The sequence below is a fragment of the Drosophila ficusphila genome, unplaced genomic scaffold (assembly GCF_018152265.1).
Source record: "Drosophila ficusphila isolate 14025-0441.05 unplaced genomic scaffold, ASM1815226v1 contig_791, whole genome shotgun sequence".
Classification (NCBI taxonomy): domain Eukaryota; kingdom Metazoa; phylum Arthropoda; class Insecta; order Diptera; family Drosophilidae; genus Drosophila; species Drosophila ficusphila.
Genome location: NW_025064737.1, coordinates 19,764,292 through 19,787,049, shown reverse-complemented (window position 1 = coordinate 19,787,049; position 22,758 = coordinate 19,764,292). Strand labels below are relative to the sequence as shown.

The following is a 22,758-nucleotide window of genomic DNA, read 5'->3' as shown; positions in this document are numbered from 1 at the left end:
ATTATCGTTTATTGTTAATTGACGATAGATTTGATAAATTTGAAGCGGTAAGTAATTAAAATGATGTTCTCAAAAATTTTTTTTTATTTGGCACAATAGTTTATTATGCTATCAAGTATACCGGTTTTATAGTATCATGTGTCAAGATTTATATTCTCCTGACCAAGTTCGAAAACAACACAATTTTAGCGCCAAATGTTTAAAAGGTACCCCCTAAAACATCACTGAGGACGCCTGGTCACACTGGCGCGCACGCGTGAGGTGTGTGGTGCGTAAACAAACGACGCTCACGCGCCCATCTCCAATCTCTAGAGATTTTTCGAGGCGTAATTTACACTACACATTTGACAAAATTCCAACAAAGGAATAAATGCAACAGCAAAGGCATCGTTTGAAATATGAGTCGAAAGGGATCGCGAGAACAAAATGATATATCGCTGATAATTGGGACGCTGCCCAAACGTCTTCAGAATAAAATCGCGGCCAGCTGCAGCCACGCAGCAACAACAACAAGGGTGACAACGGTGGAGACGGAAAACGCTGAGAATGCGGAGCCAGTTTCAACGACTACGAATGCGTCAAGGCCAGGTAATCGAGTATGACGCATCAAATATGCAAACAAACGTCTATATCTTTCGATTTCACAAATCATAGCAGTCACCATCCTGAGCAATTCAGCTGCAGGGAAACCGATTCCGGATCCGCAGCCTCAAACCGTTTTGGTTGCCAGCGGGAAGCTGCCTCGGGAATGCGGGATTCCAGGCATATTGCGCGTGGCAACAGCTGTTGCGGGAGGAAATGGAAACAGTCAGGGAAAATCCGGACACAATGCACGGCGCAGGGGTCGCAATCATCCTGGCAAGGACAAGGAGCATGCTCCACAGTCGCCAGTGACGCGCACCCGTTTGACCACCGAGCATCCCGACTGGTTTGAACCTCTGTTGGGCCTGCCCCAGGCCAAGAACGTAGTCCAGTTGTACGATCAGTTGATGGTGCTGCATCAGAGAAACCTTATACTAGTAGTAAGTACATAGGAGACCTCTAAAAGACTCGTTTATCATGTCAATCTACCCCATAGAACTGGAAAAACTTTTGCTACATTCACGACCAGCTGCAAGACGCGTTCAAACAACTTCTTCTGGAGCAGCTGAAGTTCGTGTGCGAACACAAGGTCGATGTCTTCTTTTGGAAACTACTCTTCTACAACGTGCGGGACTACCTGAAGCGCCAGCAAAGTGATCAGGCACATGTTCACACGCTTCTTTTGATAGAACAGGCTACTAAGTTCTACCGCCTGGTGTATGACAAGCTGATGGCCAAGTGTATGGCTTCGTCGCGCTGCGAGAGCGCACTAAAGGTGGTGGCCCAGCGGCTACTCATTTGTCTGGGCGATCTGTCGCGATACCGTGTGAATCACGTCAAGGCTACAGACTACTTGGAGGCGGCCAAATACTATCAGCGCGCCCAGGAGCTTGTGCCCGGAAATGGAGCCCCTTACAATCAGTTGGCTGTCATTTCCATTTACCATGTAAGAAAAAACGGAGCTATATTTTTGGAACTTCTCTTATCATATATATCCTGCAGCACAAGCGCTTCGATGCCGTTTACTACTATGTCCGCAGCCTTTTAACTTCCAACTCAATCCAGACGGCAAAGGAAAGTTTACTGGATCTGTTCGACGAAATTCGACGTAAGTACGAGGAGTCTGAGTTGAAGCAATCGCCTATGCACTACGCATCTCCGAAGAACCAAAAGTCTAAGCAGATGCGCAAAGAGGTCTGGATCTATCCAGACGGAATTAGACGTCTACATCGCACCGATGAAAAGGGGAACAAGGCAAAGGGGAACAAAGCCACTTTGGCCGAAGTCAATCGTTACGAGGAGATGGCGGCGGAGGAGCTGCTGCCGCGCATTGTGTCCCTTTATTTGTATTTGATAGGCAAGCTTTACACGGGCACAGAGTGAGTATATTTACTTTTCGGTGAAAGTGAAAGCTGAAAACCTGTATCTAACAACGTAAAAATCATTTACAGTGTGGACTCGTTATATCCGCTGCTGAGAAAACTGCAGATCCAAATAAGCGCCGCATTAAAACACAAGAACCTGTTGTCACGCTCCAAACTGCTGAAAATAGTGGCACTAAACCTGTTCGTCGTGGAGCACAACAAGCGGAAAAGTATGAATGATAACACCTATCACGGTTAAAATTAATGCTTTTTGTTATTGTACAGCGTCACGCCGTGAGATGCGTTATCACAGCTTTAATTTTGCCAACTCATTCTTTGGACTTGTGCTAAAAAAAACAAATGAATTACTATCTGGTTTTGTCGCAGCCTTTACAAACATCGATTGTCTACCGGAAGAAGAGTAGGAAAGGCCAATTACACCATAAAGATTTTTATTTTGATTGTTATCCTTTTTCAGCTTTACAACTGTCAACACATATCTGCAGTATGTTAAGGTTTATGTGCATTGGCTGAGTATCAATGTCGACGTTTGGGAACCGGTCAGAACTGAAGAGTATGTTCTACACAGAATACTTAACTGGAATTTTAATATTTTCTTAAATCTTTTCCCACAGACACTCTTTCATCGATTGCTGGGCAGAGATTTCCACACTATTCGAGCACATTGAGTGCGTGCTTGGAAAGCAGAAGTTAGAAAAGAAAGAAATCCTCTTGGATGAGGATATTGCTCTGAGTGGCTTTAATCCCCTGGGCCGTGAAACGATGAGCAAAAATTGCATCAAGCGCGCACCCGAACGCATTCAGTTCATAGAACGTATCCGTAGAATTGCCCAATTCCAGAACTGTTATGTTCAGCATCAAGATTTGCTGCAGCAGCCGTTGGACTCGAGCTTCACTATTGAGGATCTGAACGTCGCCATGAAGAATGCTTTGGAAAACTTCGATGCTGAGAGCTGCGGCCTTGTGGCTAAATCGTCGAAGATGCAGGGCCAAGTAGTTGAGGAACTGCTGTGTCCTTCCACTGATGCCGACGTTTCGGAGCTGTGCAAGCTTAAAAAGGAGCTAGAGGCCAAGGCTAAGGTCAAGCAGATATGCAACAGTAAGCTGCAGGAAATCCTCAAATTTGTGGATACCAAAATATATATTGAGGTGCGGCCGCGATACCTTCTGCCTGACACCAACTGCTTCATCGACTGTCTAGAGGACTTTGAGAAACTGGCTACGGAGTTTAAGCGCTACACTCTCATTATTCCACTGACGGTGGTCAAGGAACTGGATGGTCTTTCCAAGGGTGTTAAGCTGGACTCGTACCGCAGCTCCAAGCAAACGCAGCGCATCCACCATTTTGACGAAGTGTCGTCGCGAGCCAAAAAGTCGTTGGAGTTTATTAAGTCAGCCAAGAGCAATGTTAAGTAAGTAATTGTTATTTTTATGTCATGACTAGGGATTTCTGATTACGTGCTTTGAGGCGATTACCTCATTTAATTGTTTGTTTCCCATGTGATATAATTTGCTGATAATGTAACATTTCAGCGTATAAACTCAAAAGTCATAATTTTATAATGTATTATTCCTTGCTGATCGCTCTTTTACTTTTATTTAAGGTGTGCTACCACAAAGGGTTCATTTGTTAATTCATCGGTGTTTGCCTTAGTTGAGGAAGAGTACCTTTCCAATGACGATAAAATTCTGGCGACGGCAGTGGCTGTATCAAAAACTGCTAAATCTGAACAGTGCACAGGTGAGCAGCAGTGCTTGAGTCGAGTGTTAAAAACGTCCTTATAATAAACCCTTTTCAGACGGCAAATGTTTTATTCAAACGGAGCTGGTGCTTATTACTACCGATCGTAATCTTCGAGTCAAGGCTCTTTCTCGCAATTTGGCGGTTAGTGCATTGGATGAATTCCTTCAGTGGGCCAAGGATTGCCGCGAATCAACCTGAAAGACGATTTCAACTGCAATTGGATTGGCTAACAATATAAATGGACTCGTCCAACGCTAGCTGTGGTGCGGATCGAGCTCAAGCTATGATATATTACCTACATTATACACAAATGACGAAGTATGTTAGGGTCGGCGGATGCAGACGCGTACGCTAGCCGCGGATACGTACACGACGTGGGTTCCTGAGGACTGGACACGGGTACACAGGCGCGGACGTAAAGGTGTTTCCCCGAGGTGATGCTTTCCCCAAGCACATCTCGTTGGCTTCCACTCATCTAGTTTGTTCTTTCTCACTTCTTCAAATGTACATTTTGTGACCTTCGGAAAAATTAAATCACTTTAAATTGTTGTTTAATCGCCTCGATTATTTCTGGTGCGACGGGCTAATTAAAAATGATGACAGAAGTATTTATTGCATCAGTGTTTAGTTTATTGGAAACTAGTTAAACGGTGTACATTACATATAGATTGTGTTGCTTTGCACTTGGTATCCTAAATATGCTCTCTTTGATGTAGAAATATAAAATCTATGCAGTATATGCAAATCTAACAATCACATTCGATTAAAATCTAACATTACAAGCGACAGATAAAACAGACATGAACAACAACAACTATAGCTCGCTGATCATTCATCATTGGGCATCGGCGTCGACATCGGCATTAAATGCCCGACACAAAAAGTTTTAGTGATTTTTCAAATCAAATATTTCACGCAGCAAGGGCTCCACCTGGGATGGGTTAACATTCAAATAGACATTAATTATGAACTTGTTCAGACGCTCCACATCTGAAATCTTTTGGATCAGCTTGATAAACGCGTTTCTCGCCTCACAGCCAGAATAAACACTCTCCAGATATCTTCGCAGAAGATAATAGTAGGAATTCTATGAAGTGAAAGAAAATGATTGCTAAAACATATGTCGGAAATTATTGAAGAGGAGACCCACCTGTTCCAATCTAATCACGTCTTTGTGTATCACACGCGATCGAGCCGAGGTAAAAAGGACTATGGCGCACATGATCAGGATAATGTTTTCGTCCATTCGCCACTTTTCGTCGAATGTTGTGATGAACTTTTGGTGCTCCTCGTATATATTTCCCTCGGCGAACTTGAGCAGGTCAGTACGGATGTTGCCCATGTTCTCTTTGGTGTGGGGTACCTGTATAGCACTTGGTATTAGATAAGCTCCATCGAACGGACCATATAACTTACCTTCCAGGCGTTGCGATCGTCGTCGTAAATCATGACAGAGCGCATAATCATCATCTCTGTGCAGCCGCCTTTGAGTAGGGCCACCTGGTCCTCCTGGCACATGTCACGGAATGCTGTAATCTTCTTGGCCATCTTGATAAGCCGCTTGATAGCCACCGCCGTCAGATTGATCAGCTGCAGTAGCTTTGGGTTGTGGCGAGTGTCGTCGGGCTGTGGTTGACAAAGCAAACAAAGCACAGGTGGCCATTATTATCGCCATAATCGTAAAGGCTTCTCCCTGGAAGGTGACTCAATCGCTTATCGTAGAGCCCAACACCTGGCTGCTCCATATTTCGTCAAAATTGTATCGTTTTTCCTAATTAACAATACTGAAAATGTGCTAATTGCGATGAAGCGCAAAACTGTAAACAGTCTAAGCGACATTAAACGGCCGAATCGACGGCTGGAGACTCATGAGCGCCTGCTGGCGCTCTTGATAATGGTTGATAATGTCACAATTGGCGCGGCCAGAGGCTGATAAAGCCACTGTCTTCCCTGCTCTTGGCAGACCAGACGCTCTGATTGCCTGAAAGCTAGGGTGGCTCGATTTATTAGACCACAATTGGGGGAAGCAGTGAATCATCGCTGAATGCTCTCGATTCATTTCGGCTTAGGAATCAAAGGTCTAGTGAAAGTGGTGGCAATTCTAGCAACATAAAGATAAAACTAGTTATTAAAATAAAAAATTTTGTTTAGTGAAAAAATGACCATATTTGTTTACATATTTTTTTGACAAGTTTGGAGTCTTTGTTGAAGGTAAATTTTGGTAATCAAACTTATAAAAACATTCTTTCAGATAATAAAACTAAATTCAAAGGCGGACCAAAGCGAGTGATTAGAATGCGATTTAAACTCCAATCTCACGGAAAATTACTGCAGAGAAAAATAATTAACTTATTTTACCCCAGAAAGATTCTTTGGTCTATAAAACCCGAGGCACCTTATTTAAAATTGTGTTTACATTCGGGAGAGCCGTTTTGCTGGGACAGCAGAAACTGTGTAGCCATAGCCAACAGGCCGTCAACGAAATACGCACTGAATCACCGAATGCCCATACACTGCCAGGTGTCGAATATATATATATCGCCGTTAGCACACTCCGATTAGATAAGCCGTGGTGTTGGAGCTATAAATGAAAGAACGATAGGCTAATACCGAAGGGTGCTGGTTACCTTAATGCGATCGTCCCCCATCATCAGGGCGCTGAGGTCCTCGTCCACGGGATCGTAGAGAGCCTCGCTGGCCAGTCGGAGTTCCCGTAGCTTCATCTTCTCGGCCTCGTTCAGTTCGCGATCCATCTGGAGACTGGATGGAGCGCAGATGGGCTGCTGCAGGTGCTGGCTGTTACTACCGGCGGCACTGCATCCGCCGTTGGAGGAGGATTGACCACCGCCCATGTACGACATCTCCTCCTTAACCCTCGACGCCGCGTGCTGAATGCTGTTGAACGCCTGGTATTCTATGCGAATCACCTCCGAGAGCACGGACTCTATCGAGTTGATGCTGAAGTCGCTATCTAGGCTGGGCTCGTCGTTAAAATTGGTCTGCATGAAGGTCTTCAGGTCGAAGTCCGGCGAGTTGGCTATGTAAGGCAAGGGGTGGCTGCTCGAGGTGCTAGGCTGTTCCCCGGAACTTGGCGAGTGGTACTGCAGGTCCACGGCGGCGTCATTGGGCGAGATCGGCGGACTGCCACTGCCCAGCATGCTTTGGATGACGGTGTCCACTCGCTCCGCCGGCGGACTAGGCTTTGCTGCCAGTTCCTTGTCCAGCAAAGTCTTGCGGTCTGCAGTCTGCTGGGTTCCGTTAGCTCCGCCGCCGCTCAGGATGCGGTTGAGGATTCGCAGGGCTTCCGCCGGCGTATTCATGAACTTGTTCATGATGTCGATAGCGTCCTCCGGCGAGTGCATCAGGTTCTGCATAAACTTCACCACGTCCGCCGGCGAGTCGACTATCTTTGAGATAATCTCCACGCCGTCGGTGGGCGAACTCAAGAACTTGGTGAATACTGTTGATTGAGGAGTTGTACGAATAAGTAATGCACATATATGTATGGATAAAATTATATATACCTATCAGCGCATTAAAGGGCGAGTTCATAAACTTGCTAATGATCTTCAGGGCGTCACCTATAACGAGTCAAAGGGGTCAGGGTTAGCGGAGGGGGTCACATTATCTACCTTTAAAAGCTACCTACCCGGGTAGTCTATCAAGTGCGAGACCAGCCTCAAGGCGTCCTTTTGTGAGCTGATCACCTTCTCCATCACCGAAATAGCCTCCTTTTGTGTTCGCATTAGCCGGTTGATGGCCTGCGAGGCCCGATCCGGGTCAGATACGATCTGATCAACGATCTTTTCGGCCGTCATCTGCAGCGGATTAACCTGTGAGCCTGACGAACTGGTCTGCCCGCCGGAGCACCCGTTGGCCCCGCTGTCCACGGAGCCACAGCTCTGCGAGTCCTGCGAGCCGGAGTACATCTCCAGGTTGCTGCTGCTGCTGTCCGCCGGTGCCTTGTGGTCATCGCCGCCATCAGGATCGCTGCCATCCGTGCCGTTCTCCATTAAACGTCGCTTGGCCCGGTTCGTTTCGATCTTGCGTCGCTTGATCAGCTTGTCCTCCTCGGACATAATATTCTCGCTTTTCATTCCGATGTCCAAGCATTTTCGCAGGCGGCACTTTTGGCAGAACCGCCGGGTGACAACTGTGATATCGCAGTTTTGGTTAAACGGGCAAGTGAACTGCTTTTTGGCCAGGGCGTTACGCCGAAAGAAGGCCTTGCAGCTCTCGCAGGTGACCGCGTTGAAGTTGTACCCCAGCGCCTTGTCCCCACACACCGCGCAGTTCTTCGGCGGCGACATGTCGTCGGAGGAGGCAGCAGCTTTCAATTGGGGCCCTCTGATTGATTTTTTAATTGCCTTTTTGCTGGTGGAGCAGCTGGTGGCTGGCGGATGGGGAGAAGAAGGAGGAGGAACTGGGTGGGTGGTGTTGTTATTGTGGTGTGATGTGATGTGGGGCAGGAACTCCGCGAATCAAAACAGGTGTTGGCGCGACAGCATAGTAGTTAGTTAGTACCCACGTCAAACGCACGAATCGCACGCAGAATTCGGCAGCTCGCGTTATCACCACATATTTTAATGAATTACTGTCCGTCCGAGGGCTCCAGCCCGATCCCAATAACAACAAGCGACGTGCCCGGGCGAATGGCTAACACAATTATGAGGCATTTAACGGAAATATGAGCACATATGCACTGAGAAAATATGATAAGGGTTGATTATTTGAAATTATTTTCGACACATTTTCGGTATATTAGTTTTAATATAAGTCACCATAGTATTATTAAGCCTTATAAACTTAAACTAGCCTTGATTAAATATTGTATTATAATTGTGGCATGCATCAATTATTTTTTGTGAATAGTCATCGCCTCCCCACACTGCCTATCGAAACTACTATCGGAGTTCACAGCCGGATTTTTTTTGCTAGAAGTTAAAATATAAATTAATCTATTAAAATGAACCGAGTGAAGACCACGCAGTCGAAAACAGGAGAGATCATCGCGTATAGCGAGGGTGCTATCCGGAACAACATATCCGCCGTGGAATACTGCCGCACATCGATGGCCGCCATCTCGGGTTGTGCTGCGGGTAATTGGTCTCAATTTACAATGGATCAGCTGAGTTAACATCTCTCAATTGGCAGGTATTCTGGGATTGAGTGGAACCCTGGGCTTCCTGTTCTACTTTCTGTCCGTTTTTGTGCTATGGATTTTGGTGCTCCTAAAGTCGGGCACCCAGTGGCGCAAGTTCTTCATCAACCGCCAGAATCTGCTGACCAACCAGTTCATGGGCGGCCTTTGCACCTATGTGCTCTTCTGGACATTCCTCTACGGCATGGTGCATGTGTATTAAATAGAGCATTTACAATTCGAACATTGATATAGCGAAATAAACATAGGATCTTTGGTTTAACACAACCTATCAGGTTTGCACCGCTGAGGCGGCCGCTGCCGTTCCGGAGCAGTCGCACCACGGCGTTTTATTAACATCACAATCGAGCAAAATGTTTAGAATGGTCACCGGCACCTTGTCGATGACCATTTCGTGCACCTTGAGTATTTTATACTTCACGTTGTCCAGACCCGTTTTGTGGTCTCTTTTACGGGTCATCTCCTTCTGGTTGAAGCACTTCTGTGTGTCGCGCTTGCGATGATGGCGATTGTGGATATGGCTGAATAATAAAAACGAAAAATAATTTTATTGATCTGTGGCATGGAGAGCAGAACTTACCTAAATGTGTCATTTGTGCCAGTCTTAATGTTTTGTGGCCGCGTCACCTGGAGCCCTGCATCCCGGATGCGCACAAAGAACTCGTCGTCCTCTAATCCCCAGCCCCAGTATTGGTTGGACATGCCGTTCATTTTCTGAAAGTGCTCCCGCCGCACCAGTAAGATTCCACCAACAAAGTTATCGTAATGGTACTTGGGGTGAAGCTTTGGTCCGGCGATGTGCAGCGGACCCAGACTACTAGGATACTCATAATGCAGATCGTCGTTTAAGGGTAACAGATCCACATCGTGCATGGCTATATAGTCGTACACCTCGCTGGCAAACTGAAAGCCCACGTTGATAAGGGAAGCGCGGTTAAAGCGGAACCGGTCCACCTGGTTCAGCACAAAGATGTGGTGAACGACACCTTGACGTCGCAAAAAGGTTGTCATGTGCGGCACGAACTGGAGGAGTTCCTCGAATCGATCTCGGAACGGAACGAGTAGTGCCATCTTGTGAACAGAGCCGGTGTGGTCATGGTGACTTTTCTCCGCGGAGGGCTCTTTCTGTACTGCAATTCCTCCTGATACGGCACCTGCCAACTTGGCCAGTGGGTTGGAAAGCGGGCATACGCAGTCTATAAAAAGAGCAGTTCCCGGTCAGTATTTTTAGCGGTCCTCATATTTCAGCTGAATACGAACCCGAACCCAGTGGCATCAAGCTGAGCACGGCAATCCCGCCAATGCAGAAGGATAGGCCGCAGACGAAGAGCCAGTTAATGGTGGATATATTCACCATTTGGGGCAGCCTAGATTTAAAGTTTCAGTGGTTCGAGTGGATTCAGGCCATAGGCGGAAAAAGTTATAAACTATTTAGCTGCCGGCTGGTAGTGTGAACGCTGCTGCACAAAATAATACCCTACGTTCATTTATTATCGACTATTCGATAATTTTAAACAATCGATTGTTCTGGAAAACGATAGACGGTAATAACGGTTTTTTAAGCTATATTGAGCTGAAAGCACTTTATCTTATTAATATTTTATTTCCCATTTCCTAAATTAAATAAGTACCATATAATCATGTGCATCAAGTTAGCATAACAACTTTTGATATTTAAATTACTTTCTTTCTCATAATTTGCCGTTAATTATCCGTAAATTATTCGTGAAAGAAATTATGTATTAGAAATTAGAAATTATTCGTGAAATGCTTACCGATCGATCTCACAATAAGGTTTCTCAAATAAATAATCATCGATTTACATTTCAATAAAAAGCGTTGTATTTATTTATTAGATTACAAAGAATAGCTTGCACATAAATTATGATAAGGTATGGAAACACAAGAGCTGTTCTTAAAAGACATATCAAATAAATAAGATCTAAATTAAAATTTATTTATTTATTTTTAAAATTAAATACTTAGGGCTAAAACTATATTTAGAGATTATATAAATCTAATTGATGTTCGTATCCGTCGGCGTGGTTGAGACGCCTCAAGATTCCGGCGTATTGCTAAGGCTCAAGTGACTGAAGATCCGGGCGTTCCGTTCTATATGCTACGACCAATAAAGTAATCACCAGCGCGGCAGCTGGCGGTTAAAAAAAATAGTTTACAAAGGTAACTCCTCTCCGATCTGTGCGATTTTCAGTCAGTCGAGCAGTAGCCATAGCCGACAGTGTTTTTTTTTCGGTTCCGTATTTAGTTTCCGTTTCCGTTTCAGTTTCAGTTGATCTAAAAATTCTATGTAGACTACGGTTTGGCCACCTCATTTGCACCAGACGCACGTTTAGTGCGCAGGCGCAGCGGGCAAAGTACAAATTCAATCCGTTAAAACTATGCAATTCGTGCGTTCGTTTGTAAAATTGCTATAAAAACTAGTTCGTTCGTTTCTCCACTCTACACGTATTGTTTGTTTTTTTTTATATAAAAGTATAAAAGCTTGGAATAGTTCGTAGAAGATACAGTTTCTCAACTCAACTCAACTCAATTTGATTCAACTTGTCCGATCTGATCTGATTGATTCGATCGGGTTGTGCGCGTGTTACAGGCGGATTCCGTTGCTCTTGCAACAAAAGAAGACTAGAAGCAACAATTATACACAAAAATAATAATGTTTAAAAAATAAGGTGACTAAAATACTATAAAAGCGCATTGGAGAAGAGTGAGCCACCGGACGGACGGGGCAAGTGGGTGTAGAGTCCGGTCCGGCGGCCGAATGCCGTGGCTTCGTAACGCCATTGATTGCGATCCGGTTCCGGAATATCTTCGCTATAGTTTCATTTTCTTACGGGGGTGCTTGAGAGTCTCCTGAAAGCGATTGTATGGCGGCGGGCACAATGAACGACCTTACAAGGCACGCGCTTCGTCGGCTGCTGTGGTGGCTATATGTCCTGTCACTAGGGTCACAAGCCCAATACTAGTACACATACGAATAAGTAATCGTTTTAAGTGAGCGCGTCTAAATTAATTGCACCTATACTATGTATACAGTACAATATCACTGGTTGCTTCGTCACCGTAACCTAATCCGAAACAAGTGGGGCGTAATTGAAAGAGTGCGAGTGTCGGCAAACCGAAAGTAAGACTATTGCATCTGATCTTTTGGGGCACCTATTCTTATCCGATTTCCTATTTCATTTCCTTTCCATTTCATTTCTTTCTTTTCTTTCTTTTCCGATTTCTAGTGGTGGTCTCTATTGCTATTGCTGCTAGTTGGCGAGTGGTGCGATCTGGGCTGGTTTCTTTCGTCGGTTCGTGATTGTTGTCTGCAGTGCTTAAGAATTAGTTAAATTATATTTAGTGAGCATGGCTGGTGGTTCATCTCTTGCGTCCCGACGCCACGGCGGCCATCACCTGCTGCATGGTGGGCTCGGGCACGCACTGCTGGGGATCGCACTTCATCTTGCCGTCGCCGCCGCAACTGATTGGGGTTAAGAAAGGGTTAATAGGTTAAATAGATTATTTAATATATAATTTAATGATTAATACTCACGTGCAGCTGATGCAGGGACCGCTCGTCGACTCGATCTGCTCGCCAACGCGGTAGGATCGGCCGTTGATCAGGCAGCCGGTGTGCTTGACCGCCTCGCCGTGCGAATAGTGCAGGAAGTGGGGCGGCAGGGTGGTGCTGGTCGTGGTGGTGCTCGTCGTGATGTTCAGCACCGCGGCCATAGACACCGGGCACTCGTAGCGCGGGCAGCAGAAGCCGGAGATGGGCTCCTCGTGGCAGCCGGCGATCGGTGGCGGGCACGACTGCTGCAGGCAGATGATGTCGCTTCGGAAGCAGAAGCAGAAGTCGCAGGGATCGTCGCGTGGGATCTGCTGGGCGGACACGTACAGCTTGCCGGCGTAGCGGCAGGTGCCGGGTCCGAAGACCTCCTCCTCGTCGTACTCATCCTCGTACTCGGGGGCGTGGCCGTAGGGCGGTGGGGTGATGGGCTGCTGCTGTTGGCTGGCCACCGTCGTCGTGGAAACTGGCGCCTCTGTGGTGCTGGAGGCACTCGACTTCACTGTGGTGCTCTCCTCGTCCTCTTCGCCAACGCGGTCCACGATGGATGGTGCCTTGGTGGAGCTGCTTGGCAGGTGTGGGAACAGTGGGTGGCCAGTTGTGGGAACCGCCTCTTCGCTTGGTGGAGTAATCTCGGACACCACAGCAGGCTCCTCTGGCTCCTCCGGCTCGGGCTTCTTCTCGGCGTCCTCCTCAGTCTCCTTGCTCTCGTCCTGCTTGTCGGTTGGTTCCGTGACTGCAGCGTGCTCCTCCTCAGACTCCACGGATTCCTCGCCCTCCTCGCTGGAATCCAAGCTGGGCTTCACTACTGGCTCGGGTGTGGTCTTCTCGTCAGCGGATTCTGGTTGCTCGGTGGAAACCTCCTTCTCGGGTGCCTGCTTCTCTGGCGCCTCCTTCTCTGCCACATCCTTCTCTGGAACCTCCTTTTCAGGCACCTCCTTCTCAACCTCTGAAGTTGCGGTTTCGGCCACAATATCGGCGTCGGTGACTGGCGACTCCGATGGAACAGCAGGCGCGGGAGTGGGTGGCCTCAATTTAGGATCAGCAGTGTCCTCAGCATCAGTGGTATCCTCAGCATCATCGACAGCAGGTTCGGTGCTCTCTTCACCAACATCCTCCGAAGTGGTAGGCTTCTCGGTACTTGGCTCCACATCGAAGGCAACTGGAGCAATGCCAGCAGGAGTCTTGTCATCAGCCACAGGAGCGGCAGTAGAGGGAATCTTCTCGTCATCAACTGGAGCTTGGGTAGCTGGGATCTCTTCCTCTTCCACGGGAACTGAAGTGGCGGGTGCCTTTTCATCATCCACGGGAGCAGCAGTGGCAGGAGTCTTCTCGTCATCCACAGGAGATACTGATGATGGGACTTCGTCAGCAGTTTCAGGAGCCACTGTGACCGGCGTTTTGTCTTCATCTTGAGGAGCTCCAGTAACTGGAGTTTTGTCAGCATCCTGGGGAGAAACTGTGGCTGGAGCCTTATCAGCATCCTCGGGAGCCTCTGGGACTGGAGTCTTGTCCGAATCCTCGGGAGCCGCGGTAACTGGAGTCTTGTCAGCATCCTGAGGAGACACAGTAACTGGAGACTGGTCTTCCTCCTCGGCGGATGTGGACGCAGACTCATCGGCGGCGTGGGGTGCAATAGTCTGGGACATGACCTCCTCCATGGGCTTGGTGTCGATCTCCTGGGCAGGAGGAACACCCTCAGAAGGAGTGGTAGAATCAGCAGCAGATGTGGCAGGAGCGACTGTTGTGGGTGCAACTGGAGCCTCAGTCTTGTCCTGTTCCTTATCTTCTTCTTCGACGGGAGAGTCGGTAGCCAGATCAATGGGAGTTTTGGTTTCATCTTGGGTTGCAGGCACCTCGTTCTCATCAGAAACAGGTTGTTCAGTGATGGTTTCTTTGGTGTCCTCATCGTGAACAGCAGGCGAAGCTGGGCCGGCAGCTGTGGTGATTTCAACTTCATCCTTCTCCTGAGGCGAAGTGCTGGATTCCTCCTTGGCAGGAGCGGCTGTGGAAGCTTCCTCAACCGGTCCAGATGTCGCGGCGACAGTCTCATCAATGGGCTGTTCGTCAGATTCTTCGCTGCTTGGCTTGGTGGTGACCTCCACTTCTTGTTCATCCTGTGCAGGCTCCTTTTCGGATGGTTCGGGAATCTCGGCAGCTGGAGCGCCGGTCGGCTTGATCTCTTCTTCCTCCTGTTCCTCGACAGGCGAGGCAGTGGTGGCCTCAACCTCCTTTTCGATATCCTCACCAGCAACTGGGGCAGAAGTGGTCGAAGAAACAGCTCCCTCTGCGAGATCAGGAACATGGGTAGTAGAATCAGGTTTCTCTTCAGTCTCCTTCTCGTCGACGGGCTTCTTGTCTTCAGCTTCAGTGGAAGATGGTTCCACCTCTGGTAACTTCTTGGTGTCATCATCTCCGACAGCCTGAGGAGAGGCAGTAGTAGCTTCTGGGCTCTCGTCCTCCTCTGAAGGAGTCTTCTCTTCTTCCTCGGAGGGAGTCTTTTCGTCAGATGGAGCTGCGGTAGCTTCATCGGCGGCAACAGGAGCAACAGTTGTGACCTTGTCGGCATCCTCAATTGGCAGCTCGGTAGAAGCTTCGGGAATCTTCTCAACTGGCGACTGGGCAGTAGATGAGGGCTGCTTGTCTTCGGGCTTCTGATCAGCAGCTCCTTCAGTCGATGGTTCAACTTCCTCAGACGATTCCGTGGATCCCTCCTCGGGAGTTTCAGTGAAAGCAGGCTTAGCTTCAAGCTTATCTTCTGGCTTGGCAATCTTGGCAGGTTCCTCAGTAGATGGCTCCTCTTCCGAGGGCTTCTCCTTCTCCTCTTCCTCAGATGGCTCCTCTCCAGTTGGTTTCTCCTCCTCCACTGGTTTCTCAGTTGGCTTCTCCCCCTCCACTGGTTTCTCCTCCTCCACTGGTTTCTCTTCCTCAGTCGGCTTCTCATCCTTCTCAGAGATGGAAGAAACTGTGGTGGCTTCCTGGTCGATTTCAGCAGACGGGATCGAGGTAACAGCAGGTTCCTTCTGGTCAGCAATTGGAGCAGCAGTAGTTTCCGCTTCCTGTTTGACTCCGGTCTCGGTAGAGGGTGACGGAATCTCAGCAAGGACTTCCTCAGGCAGTTTCGGGATAGAGGGCACTTCATTGGCGGCCGTTCGCGTGGTGGTGACCTCAACAGATTCCTCTGCCTCCTCTGGAGTCTTGGTAGGAGCTTCAGGCTTCTCTTCGGCAGAAAGAGATGGAGTCTGATCCGTGGATGTTTCCTTGTCCTCCTCAGAGGAAGATTCAGGAATACCACTGGCGCTTTCGGTTTCCTTTTCTACATCTTCATCCGGCTTGGCAACAGGAGCAGAAGTGGCAGAAGAAGGCTCCTCTTCAGGAGTAAAACTGCTGGAAGGAATCTTCTCATCAGCAGGGGAAACAGTTGTGGGTACTTCAGCTTCAGGGGTTTCCTTGCTATCATCAGATGCAGGAGCTCCAGTGGAAGGCTCGGCAGACTCATCCCTGGCAGGAGCCACAGTGGTTGCGCGATCAGATTCAGGCTCGACCTCATTTTCGGCAGAAGTAGCTGTGGAGCTCTCTTCCTCAACGGGCTTCTGTCCCTCTTCAACTGGTTTCTTTTCGTCCTCGACTGGTTTCCCTTCTTCTTCGACTGGTTTTTGTCCTTCTTCAACTGGCCTCTGTTCAGCCTCCTCCTTCGAGGGAGCAGAAGTAGTGATAGCGACAGGCAGTTCCTCTTCAAAGATATCCTGGGGCAGCTTGGGCAGATTGCCCTCCTCCTCGTCGCCAACAGATGGAGCAACCGTGGTGGCCTTCTCTTCGGCTTCGACAGTCTTGTCGGTGCTTGGGGTCTTGTCCTCATCAGCAGATTCAACAGGAGCAGGAGCAGGAGTAGCAACGACCTCGATTTCATTCTCGTCAGAGGTTTCCTTCTCTCCTTCAGCGCTTGGTTCGGTACTGATTTCAGTGGAGGACTCCTCCTCGACTGGTTTCTTCTCTGGCTGACTGGGAGCAAGGGTGGGTAGAGGTGGTCCGTGCACGTCTGGCTTCTCGGTTCCGATTTCAACTTCGCTTTCAACGGGCACAGAAATGGGAGGAACGATATCTTCCTCACCGGAAGTTTCCTTTTCATCCAAGGGAGAAGCCTTCGATGGAGCAGCGGTCGTGATTTCGACAGATTCTTCGCTCTCTTCTCCAGCTGGAAGTGCTGCAGTCGAAGCTTCGGGAATCTTATCGGACTCAGGGGCCTCAGTGGCTGGAGCAGGTTCCTCCGCCTCCGGTTTCTTGTCAAGATCAGCAATTGGCAGTTCAGTAGAGGACTCTGGTGACTCCTTTTCGGGTTGAGCAGTGCTGGCAGGGATAGCCTCTTCCTCAGTGGGTTTCTGTTCGTCGACCGGCTTGAGCTCTTCATCACTAGAAACTGGAGCAGAAGTGGTGGCCAGCTTGTCTTCAGTCTCCTTCTCGGATTCCTCGTCCACCTGGGAGGGAGTAGAAGCCTCCGGTTGCTCAGTGGCTGACACGAATTCTCCCTCGATCTTCTTCTTGTCCTCGGGCTTGGGTTCCTTCTCAAGAGGTTTCTGGGTCTCCTCCTCGATTTCATTGACAGCAGGCTTGTCCTTCTCCTCAGATTCGACAGCAGGCTTCTTGTCCTCTTCAGATTCTTCAACTGGTTTCTTATGTTCTTCGGACTCATCAACTGGTTTCTTGTCTTCCTCGGATTCATCAACTGGTTTTTTATCCTCTTCAGACTCATCAATTGGTTTCTTTTCAGTCTTGGAAGTCGTGGATTCCTCATCCTGCGAAGGAACAGAGGTCACCGGCTGAATCTCTTCGTCGGGCTTGACGTGAGAAAGAGGCTGCTCAGTAATGCCAGTAGGCATGATGACATCCTTGGGAACTTCCTCGGTGCTGATCTCGGAGACATCCTCGTCGATCTTGTCATCGGGCTTGGCAGTGGATTCCTGTTCCTTTTCGGCACTCTCGGTGCTCTCATCGCAGACGTAAGTGGGACAGCAGCCATCGACCAGATCCGCAGACACGGTGCACTTCTCCGGGTTCTCCGGCAACTTGCACTCCATTTGCTGGCAGGCCACAAGGCTGCTGATGCATCTGCAGGACACGTCGCAGGGTGCGGTGGCTGGGACAATGGAGTTGTTGGCATAGGTCTTGCCCTCCACCAGGCAGTCGCCCTCGCCAGGAATAACAGCGGGCAGATCCATGGCGGGCAGGGGTTCCGAGACGGAGCTCTGATCCTCGCCACTCGGTGGCAGGGTGGTCCTCTCCACATCGATGTCCTTGCGATCGTCGACTGAGGCTTGAGTGCTGGACGGGACATCCTGGGACTCTGAAGTGGTCTCCACAGGCTTGGATGGTTTCTCTTCGACTGGGGATTCTGTGGCTGGTACCTGGACTTTCGTGGAATCCTCTGCTCCGGCAGGTGGCAGGTAAACAGGGATTGGCTTATCTGTAGCGGCTTCATCACTGGTCTCCGGCTTACTGGTGGAGGCTTCAGTCTCCTCGGCAGGTGGGTGAATATCTGACTTGGCAGGCAGCTCAGTGCTTGCCTGCTCACCTTCCTCCTTCTTGTGGTCCTTGTCAGTGGGCTCGGCTTCTGGAACCTCCTGTTTGTCGGTAGCTGTCTCGATTTCAGACTCGGTGGAGGACTCCTCCTCGGCCTTCTCGGTGGTTGGGGTCTTGGCAGTGGTGCTCTTGACAGCATCCTCGATTGGCAACTCGGTGGCATCCTCTTCGATCTCTCCAGACTCTTGCTCATCCTTCTCGGGAGTGGGCACGGTGACGGCGCCTTCTTCTTTGTCGCCAGCCCGAGCAGGTTCGCTGGTGCTTGGTTCCTCCGAAGCTTCCTGGACTCCTTCAGTAGAGGAGGCGATGGGTGGAGCGCTGGTTGGACTGGCAATATCTTCCTCTTCAGCTGGCAACTCGGTAGACTCTTCGGCGGCCTCAGGCTTGTCCTCCAAGCTCTTTGGTGTGGTGGCCTTAACGATCTCCTCTTCGGAACTGACATCTTCACTGGGAATGGCAGGTGTGGTGACCTTGATGGTCTCCTCTTCGGTTTCAGCGACCGGCGATGTGGGTTTGACCAATTCATCCTCCGCGGGAGATTCTGTGGCAGACTCTGGTTGTTTGTGACCCTTGATTTCGGTTCTAGGAGCAATAGTGGATCTTTCTTCTCCTTCGCTGCTAGGCTCTCCGGCAGGAGTGGTTCCCTTGATAATCTCCTCTTCGGCTTCACTAGAAGCTTCTGCGGCAGGAGTGGTTCCCTTAACAATCTCTTCTTCTCCTTCACTCGGAGCTTCTCCGGCAGGAGTGGTTCCCTTGACAATCTCCTCTTCTCCTTCACTCGAAGCTTCACCAGCAGGAGTGCTTCCCTTGACAATTTCTTCCTCACTTTCACTGGAAGCTTCTCCAGCAGGCGTGGTTCCCTTGACAATTTCTTCCTCACTTTCACTGGAAGCTTCTCCAGCAGGAGTGGTTCCCTTGGCGATCTCCTCCTCACTTTCACTGGGAACTTCTCCAGCAGGTGTGGTTGCCTTGACGATCTCCTCTTCTCCTTCACTGGATGCTTCTCCAGCAGGAGTGGTTGCCTTGACGATTTCCTCTTCGCCTTCACTGCTAGCTTCCTCGGCGGATTCAGTGGGCTTGGGTGGTTCAACATCATCGGTGGCAGATGGAGCTGGAGTGGGCTTGCCTGCCTCGGGTTCCTCGCTTTCGGCGGGAGCTGAAGTGGCTTCCTGTTCGGTTTCTTCGCTTGCCGCTGGAGCAGAAGTGGGCTTGAGCTCCGCATCCTTCTCTTCCTCACCGCTTCCCTCGGGAGCGGCAGTGGGCTTGGCTTCCTGTTCCTCCTCACCGCTTCCCTCAGCGGGCTTGGCTTCCTCCTCCTCCTTTTCATCGCTTGTCGCTGGAGTGGAAGTGGGCTTGGCTTCCTCTTCGGATTCCTCTGGGGCTTCTGTGGCTTTGACATCCTTTTCCTCCTCACCGCTTCCCTCCTCCGAAGGTTTGCTTTCTTCCTCCTCTCCGGCAGTTGTTCCCTCCGACGTGGGCTTAACCTCCTCCTCCTCTTCCGTTGGCGACGAGGTGGTGGCCTTGACCACTTCCTCTTCGGGACTGGCCTTGGCTGGAGCGGAAGTGCTGACCTTGATGAACTCCTCCTCGGTGACATCCTTCTCGGGAATCTCGGCAGGCTTGGTCTCTTCGCCGCTGCCCTCTGGTTCTGGAGTTGCGGATTCGGCGGGTTCGGTGGCGGATTCCTTGGTGTCCTCGGTGGAGGATGGCACATCGATCCTGGAGTCGGAGGCAATGCCAGCGGTGGAGGATTCGGGCTCGAAGGAGAAGTCCTTCTCGTCCGTGACTCGTTCAGGAGCAACCGTGGTGGAGGTGGTGGTCTTGCCCTCCTCCTCTTCGTCCTCGACCTCTCCGCTTCCCAGTTCGGCGGATGGAATGTCGGTGGAGCTCTCCTTGTCCTTGCCCTGGTCCTTCTCCTCGTCGTCGATGTGCTCCTGCAGATCCACATCCTCCTTGGGAATCTCGGCGTGAATGCCCTTGGCCGGCGCCGAAGTAACTCCCTCAGCAGTGGTGACCTCAACGATCTCGGTGGTGGCACTGTCGTCCTCGCAGACGTAGTTGCTCGGGCAGCACTCTCCCTCGGCGGCGGGCATGGCGCGGCAGGACTTTCCGTTGGCTGCCATCATGGGCACCTCGCATTCCTGGACGGCACACACAATATCTCCTCGCATGCAGTAGCAGTGCTCGCAGGCATTCTTGCCCTTCAGCGAGGCTCCGTCGGCGTAGACCTCGCCGTCGTGGATGCAGTCGGTGGAGGTTGGCGGGGTCATTGTGCTCTCCAGGATGAAGCCGGTGGTGGGACGCACTGTGGTGGTGGTCGTGGTGGTCGACTGGTCCACAAAGTCCAATTCGTTCTCATGGTCTGTGAAGGGTAAACAGAAATTGTAAGTATTTGAATTAAGTAGTTGAATGAATCAGAGGTATAAGCCATTCAAGCTTCTCTCCAATTGATTCTTAGAATATATCTTCTGGTAAAGACTCACCGCAACTGTAGCGCACTGGGCAGCAGGATCCCTTGTTGTAGATGGGCAGACAGCCGTCCACGTGGAGCGTGCACTCCTGCATGACGCACTTGGTCTGGTTGTTGATGCAGTAGCAGAGTTCGCAGGGTTTGTTGGGGTTCGATGGCACCTGGGCGCCCTCCGGGTAGAACTTCTCCTCGATGCTGCAGCCGAACTTCTCGGGGATGCTCAGCTCGGTTCCGGGTTCCGGCGAGTGGTAGGGCACATCCACTGGGACTAAATAAAAAGGAAGTTAAAGGAAACCTAATCCAGTTGCTAGCTGCTAACTCACCTTCGGGACAGGTGATGATGGGGCAGCACTGGTCCTCCCGCTTCTCCACGATGCAGTCGTGGCCAATGGGCTTTGTGAAGGGGCAGACGCGCAGGTAGCACATCAGCATGCGGTTGTGGCAGGTGCAGTTGAGGCACGGCTCATTGGTCATGATGCGATCGCCTTCTTGGTAGTGCGCATAGTTGTAGTAGCAGCCCTCTGTAAGAATAGAAATAATAGGGAAATTCGAGAGTGAGCTGTGGAAATCTGGGCCGCAGCCTGGGAAAGCCCAGTCCCCCGAAACAATGCCGCTCTCCTCCAAAGCTAATGGATTCCAGTTATTAGTTATGCAAGCGGGCCATCCACAATACGCTCGTTTCGCATTTCGCATTTCGCATTTGGCTTTTTCCCCCGCGATCTGTGCCACTGTGCTGGTTTGGGCCATAAATCGGCGGCTTAGCGCCAGTCGCTTGTCATAATAATCGTATATACGTGCTATATAGACGGCTATAGACAAATTTTATTGCTCATCAGTGTCGTTAAACAAAAGTCAACTGTCGCTCGAGTCGTTTGTCGTTTGTCTTAAAATATGCGCACGTCGTGTGTCCAGTGTTTCTGCTTCTGCTTCTGTTTCTGACTGGCTGCCTAATTTAGTGACGTCCACCCGCAATAAATTTCACATCATTAACACGTTGAGTTCCCCCTCCTTCGTCCACTGCCCCTGTGAGCCGTGGCTAGACCACTTTTTGATTGAAATCTCAGAGCTTGAGCTCGGGTCTCCGCCTCACGTCTCCAGCATAACTCGTAAAAAGGCAGCGCTTTATGTTCGCTTTTTGTGTTTCCGTTTGTCTTGGCTTCACACCTCGCTAATGCGGCTTTATGGCCACGATCGGCCCGATAATTGGGCCCCGATTAGCGGCTTACGACAAGTGGCTGGCTAATTAGCCATTTAGGAAACGCCGCCGCCGAATCGATAACGTTCTTTTATGGCAGCGATTTAATAACGAGCAAGTAAGGTAACGTAACGAACTGAAAGCAAATATTCGTACTACGGAGCCCCATAAATCGCTCTCTTCCGCATTGTTGGGGGAAAATGTAATCAGCATAAAACCGAACTGAATGCACTTTTATTAGGCTCCTCCGATGGTTATGGCCGCCAGTTAATCAGCTCAGCTTCCACGCTCCCGACTTTCAGGCCTTCGACTTCGGTTTTTCGACTTACCAGAATACTGCTGGATCTCCGTGTACTCCTGCAACGGGGCTGCAATGAGAGATGGTGGAAGGAATCTTTATTATTTAATTAAATGCCATACTCGCTGTGTTTCCCCCACTGCGACGGTAATTTTACGATGGCCATATCCGTTAGCCATTGCCATCGCCATCGCCATCGCCATCGCCATCGCCATGACCATAGTAAATTAATTTATCCACTGCCGCGAATGCCGAACTCTAATTGTGCCAGCATGCAATTGAAATTGGCCGGGGAACTGCGTAGGCCAGGTTTTCTTTTCTTTTTCTATCCTATCTTGCTATTTTTATATTTTCTAGGTAGTTCTAGCCTTGATAGCCTTGTCCGGCGTGATAACAGGGTCTAAAAGCCAAGAGCAACGCCAAATTGCAACAGCAACAGCAGCATCTTGGCTTTGGCTTTGTGTGCGTGCAACGTGTTATTACCACGTAATCAAAATGCAGCCCGGCTGCAACATCCAACATTCAGCCAGCAACAACAGCATCACAAAATCCAGGAAAAATGGCCAAGAAAGCTGCCTGCGTGTGTCCCACACTATTCTGCTTGATTCCCCCTGGAAAAATGGCTCAAACAAATTGTCTAAGCTGACAGTTGGCCAGGAAGGCCAACTTGTTGCTGCTGTGGCTGCCACTTGTTGCCGCAGAAATGATTTGACAAATTGCTGTTTTATGAATTGCTGCCACCGGCGGCCGCAACTTTGATTAATTGCGTCTGGTT

At 49.6% G+C, this 22,758-nt stretch overlaps 5 protein-coding genes across 6 annotated transcripts in view; 2 read left to right on the top strand and 3 right to left on the bottom strand.

The window, feature by feature from the left end:
• Window positions 1-256: 256 nt before the first annotated feature.
• LOC108095813 (telomerase-binding protein EST1A) lies at window positions 257-4,266 on the top strand. Of its 2 annotated transcripts, none has more exons than XM_017197086.2 (10): window positions 257-588; window positions 658-1,022; window positions 1,079-1,528; window positions 1,585-1,961; window positions 2,034-2,176; window positions 2,232-2,367; window positions 2,425-2,520; window positions 2,582-3,379; window positions 3,572-3,708; window positions 3,767-4,266. In XM_017197086.2, exons 1-10 carry the CDS (start codon window positions 399-401, stop codon window positions 3,907-3,909), a joined length of 2,835 nt encoding a protein of 944 aa, XP_017052575.2. In that variant the 5' UTR covers window positions 257-398; the 3' UTR covers window positions 3,910-4,266. The 2 variants fall into 2 exon arrangements, with proteins under 2 accessions (XP_017052575.2, XP_043064876.1); XM_043208941.1 differs by having other exon boundaries at window positions 263-588; window positions 655-1,022.
• Window positions 4,267-4,319: 53 nt separating this feature from the next.
• On the bottom strand, window positions 4,320-8,373 carry LOC108095814 (nuclear hormone receptor HR96). Its single transcript, XM_017197087.2, has 6 exons — window positions 7,361-8,373; window positions 7,236-7,292; window positions 6,339-7,171; window positions 5,128-5,337; window positions 4,862-5,074; window positions 4,320-4,798 (listed from the first exon to the last, which is right to left on the bottom strand). Exons 1-6 carry the CDS (start codon window positions 8,019-8,021, stop codon window positions 4,598-4,600), a joined length of 2,175 nt encoding a protein of 724 aa, XP_017052576.1. The 5' UTR covers window positions 8,022-8,373; the 3' UTR covers window positions 4,320-4,597.
• Window positions 8,374-8,593: 220 nt separating this feature from the next.
• Window positions 8,594-9,139, top strand: LOC108095816 (ER membrane protein complex subunit 6). Its single transcript, XM_017197089.1, has 2 exons — window positions 8,594-8,810; window positions 8,866-9,139. The coding sequence occupies exons 1-2, from the start codon at window positions 8,678-8,680 to the stop codon at window positions 9,072-9,074; spliced, it is 342 nt and encodes a 113-aa protein (XP_017052578.1). The 5' UTR covers window positions 8,594-8,677; the 3' UTR covers window positions 9,075-9,139.
• LOC108095815 (beta-1,4-galactosyltransferase 7) lies at window positions 9,125-10,334 on the bottom strand. Its single transcript, XM_017197088.1, has 3 exons — window positions 10,133-10,334; window positions 9,453-10,068; window positions 9,125-9,393 (listed from the first exon to the last, which is right to left on the bottom strand). The coding sequence occupies exons 1-3, from the start codon at window positions 10,227-10,229 to the stop codon at window positions 9,144-9,146; spliced, it is 963 nt and encodes a 320-aa protein (XP_017052577.1). The 5' UTR covers window positions 10,230-10,334; the 3' UTR covers window positions 9,125-9,143.
• Window positions 10,335-10,690: 356 nt separating this feature from the next.
• LOC108095821 (titin) overlaps window positions 10,691-22,758 on the bottom strand; it is a 40,675-nt gene continuing 28,607 nt past the window's right edge. The window contains exons 4-8 of the mRNA XM_017197100.2: window positions 22,015-22,053; window positions 20,814-21,011; window positions 20,504-20,758; window positions 12,429-20,382; window positions 10,691-12,356 (exon numbers count right to left, since the gene is read on the bottom strand). Of these exons, the coding sequence (XP_017052589.1) occupies window positions 12,254-12,356; window positions 12,429-20,382; window positions 20,504-20,758; window positions 20,814-21,011; window positions 22,015-22,053 (8,549 nt within the window). The 3' untranslated portion in view covers window positions 10,691-12,253. The remainder of the gene's footprint in view (window positions 12,357-12,428; window positions 20,383-20,503; window positions 20,759-20,813; window positions 21,012-22,014; window positions 22,054-22,758) is intronic.

Coding starts and splice junctions, on each gene's coding strand:
- LOC108095814 (XM_017197087.2), bottom strand. CDS start 8,021: ATGTCGCCGCCGAAGAACTGCGCGGTGTGTGGGGACAAGGCGCTGGGG. Junction 7,293..7,360: donor GCACTTGATAGACTACCCGG/GTAGGTAGCTTT, acceptor GACTCGTTATAG/GTGACGCCCTGAAGATCATT. Junction 7,172..7,235: donor GCCCTTTAATGCGCTGATAG/GTATATATAATT, acceptor CTCAATCAACAG/TATTCACCAAGTTCTTGAGT.
- LOC108095815 (XM_017197088.1), bottom strand. CDS start 10,229: ATGGTGAATATATCCACCATTAACTGGCTCTTCGTCTGCGGCCTATCC. Junction 10,069..10,132: donor CTTGATGCCACTGGGTTCGG/GTTCGTATTCAG, acceptor CTCTTTTTATAG/ACTGCGTATGCCCGCTTTCC. Junction 9,394..9,452: donor GGCACAAATGACACATTTAG/GTAAGTTCTGCT, acceptor TTTATTATTCAG/CCATATCCACAATCGCCATC.
- LOC108095813 (XM_043208941.1), top strand. CDS start 399: ATGAGTCGAAAGGGATCGCGAGAACAAAATGATATATCGCTGATAATT. Junction 1,023..1,078: donor AGAGAAACCTTATACTAGTA/GTAAGTACATAG, acceptor TCTACCCCATAG/AACTGGAAAAACTTTTGCTA. Junction 3,380..3,571: donor TCAGCCAAGAGCAATGTTAA/GTAAGTAATTGT, acceptor CTTTTATTTAAG/GTGTGCTACCACAAAGGGTT.
- LOC108095816 (XM_017197089.1), top strand. CDS start 8,678: ATGAACCGAGTGAAGACCACGCAGTCGAAAACAGGAGAGATCATCGCG. Junction 8,811..8,865: donor CATCTCGGGTTGTGCTGCGG/GTAATTGGTCTC, acceptor CTCAATTGGCAG/GTATTCTGGGATTGAGTGGA.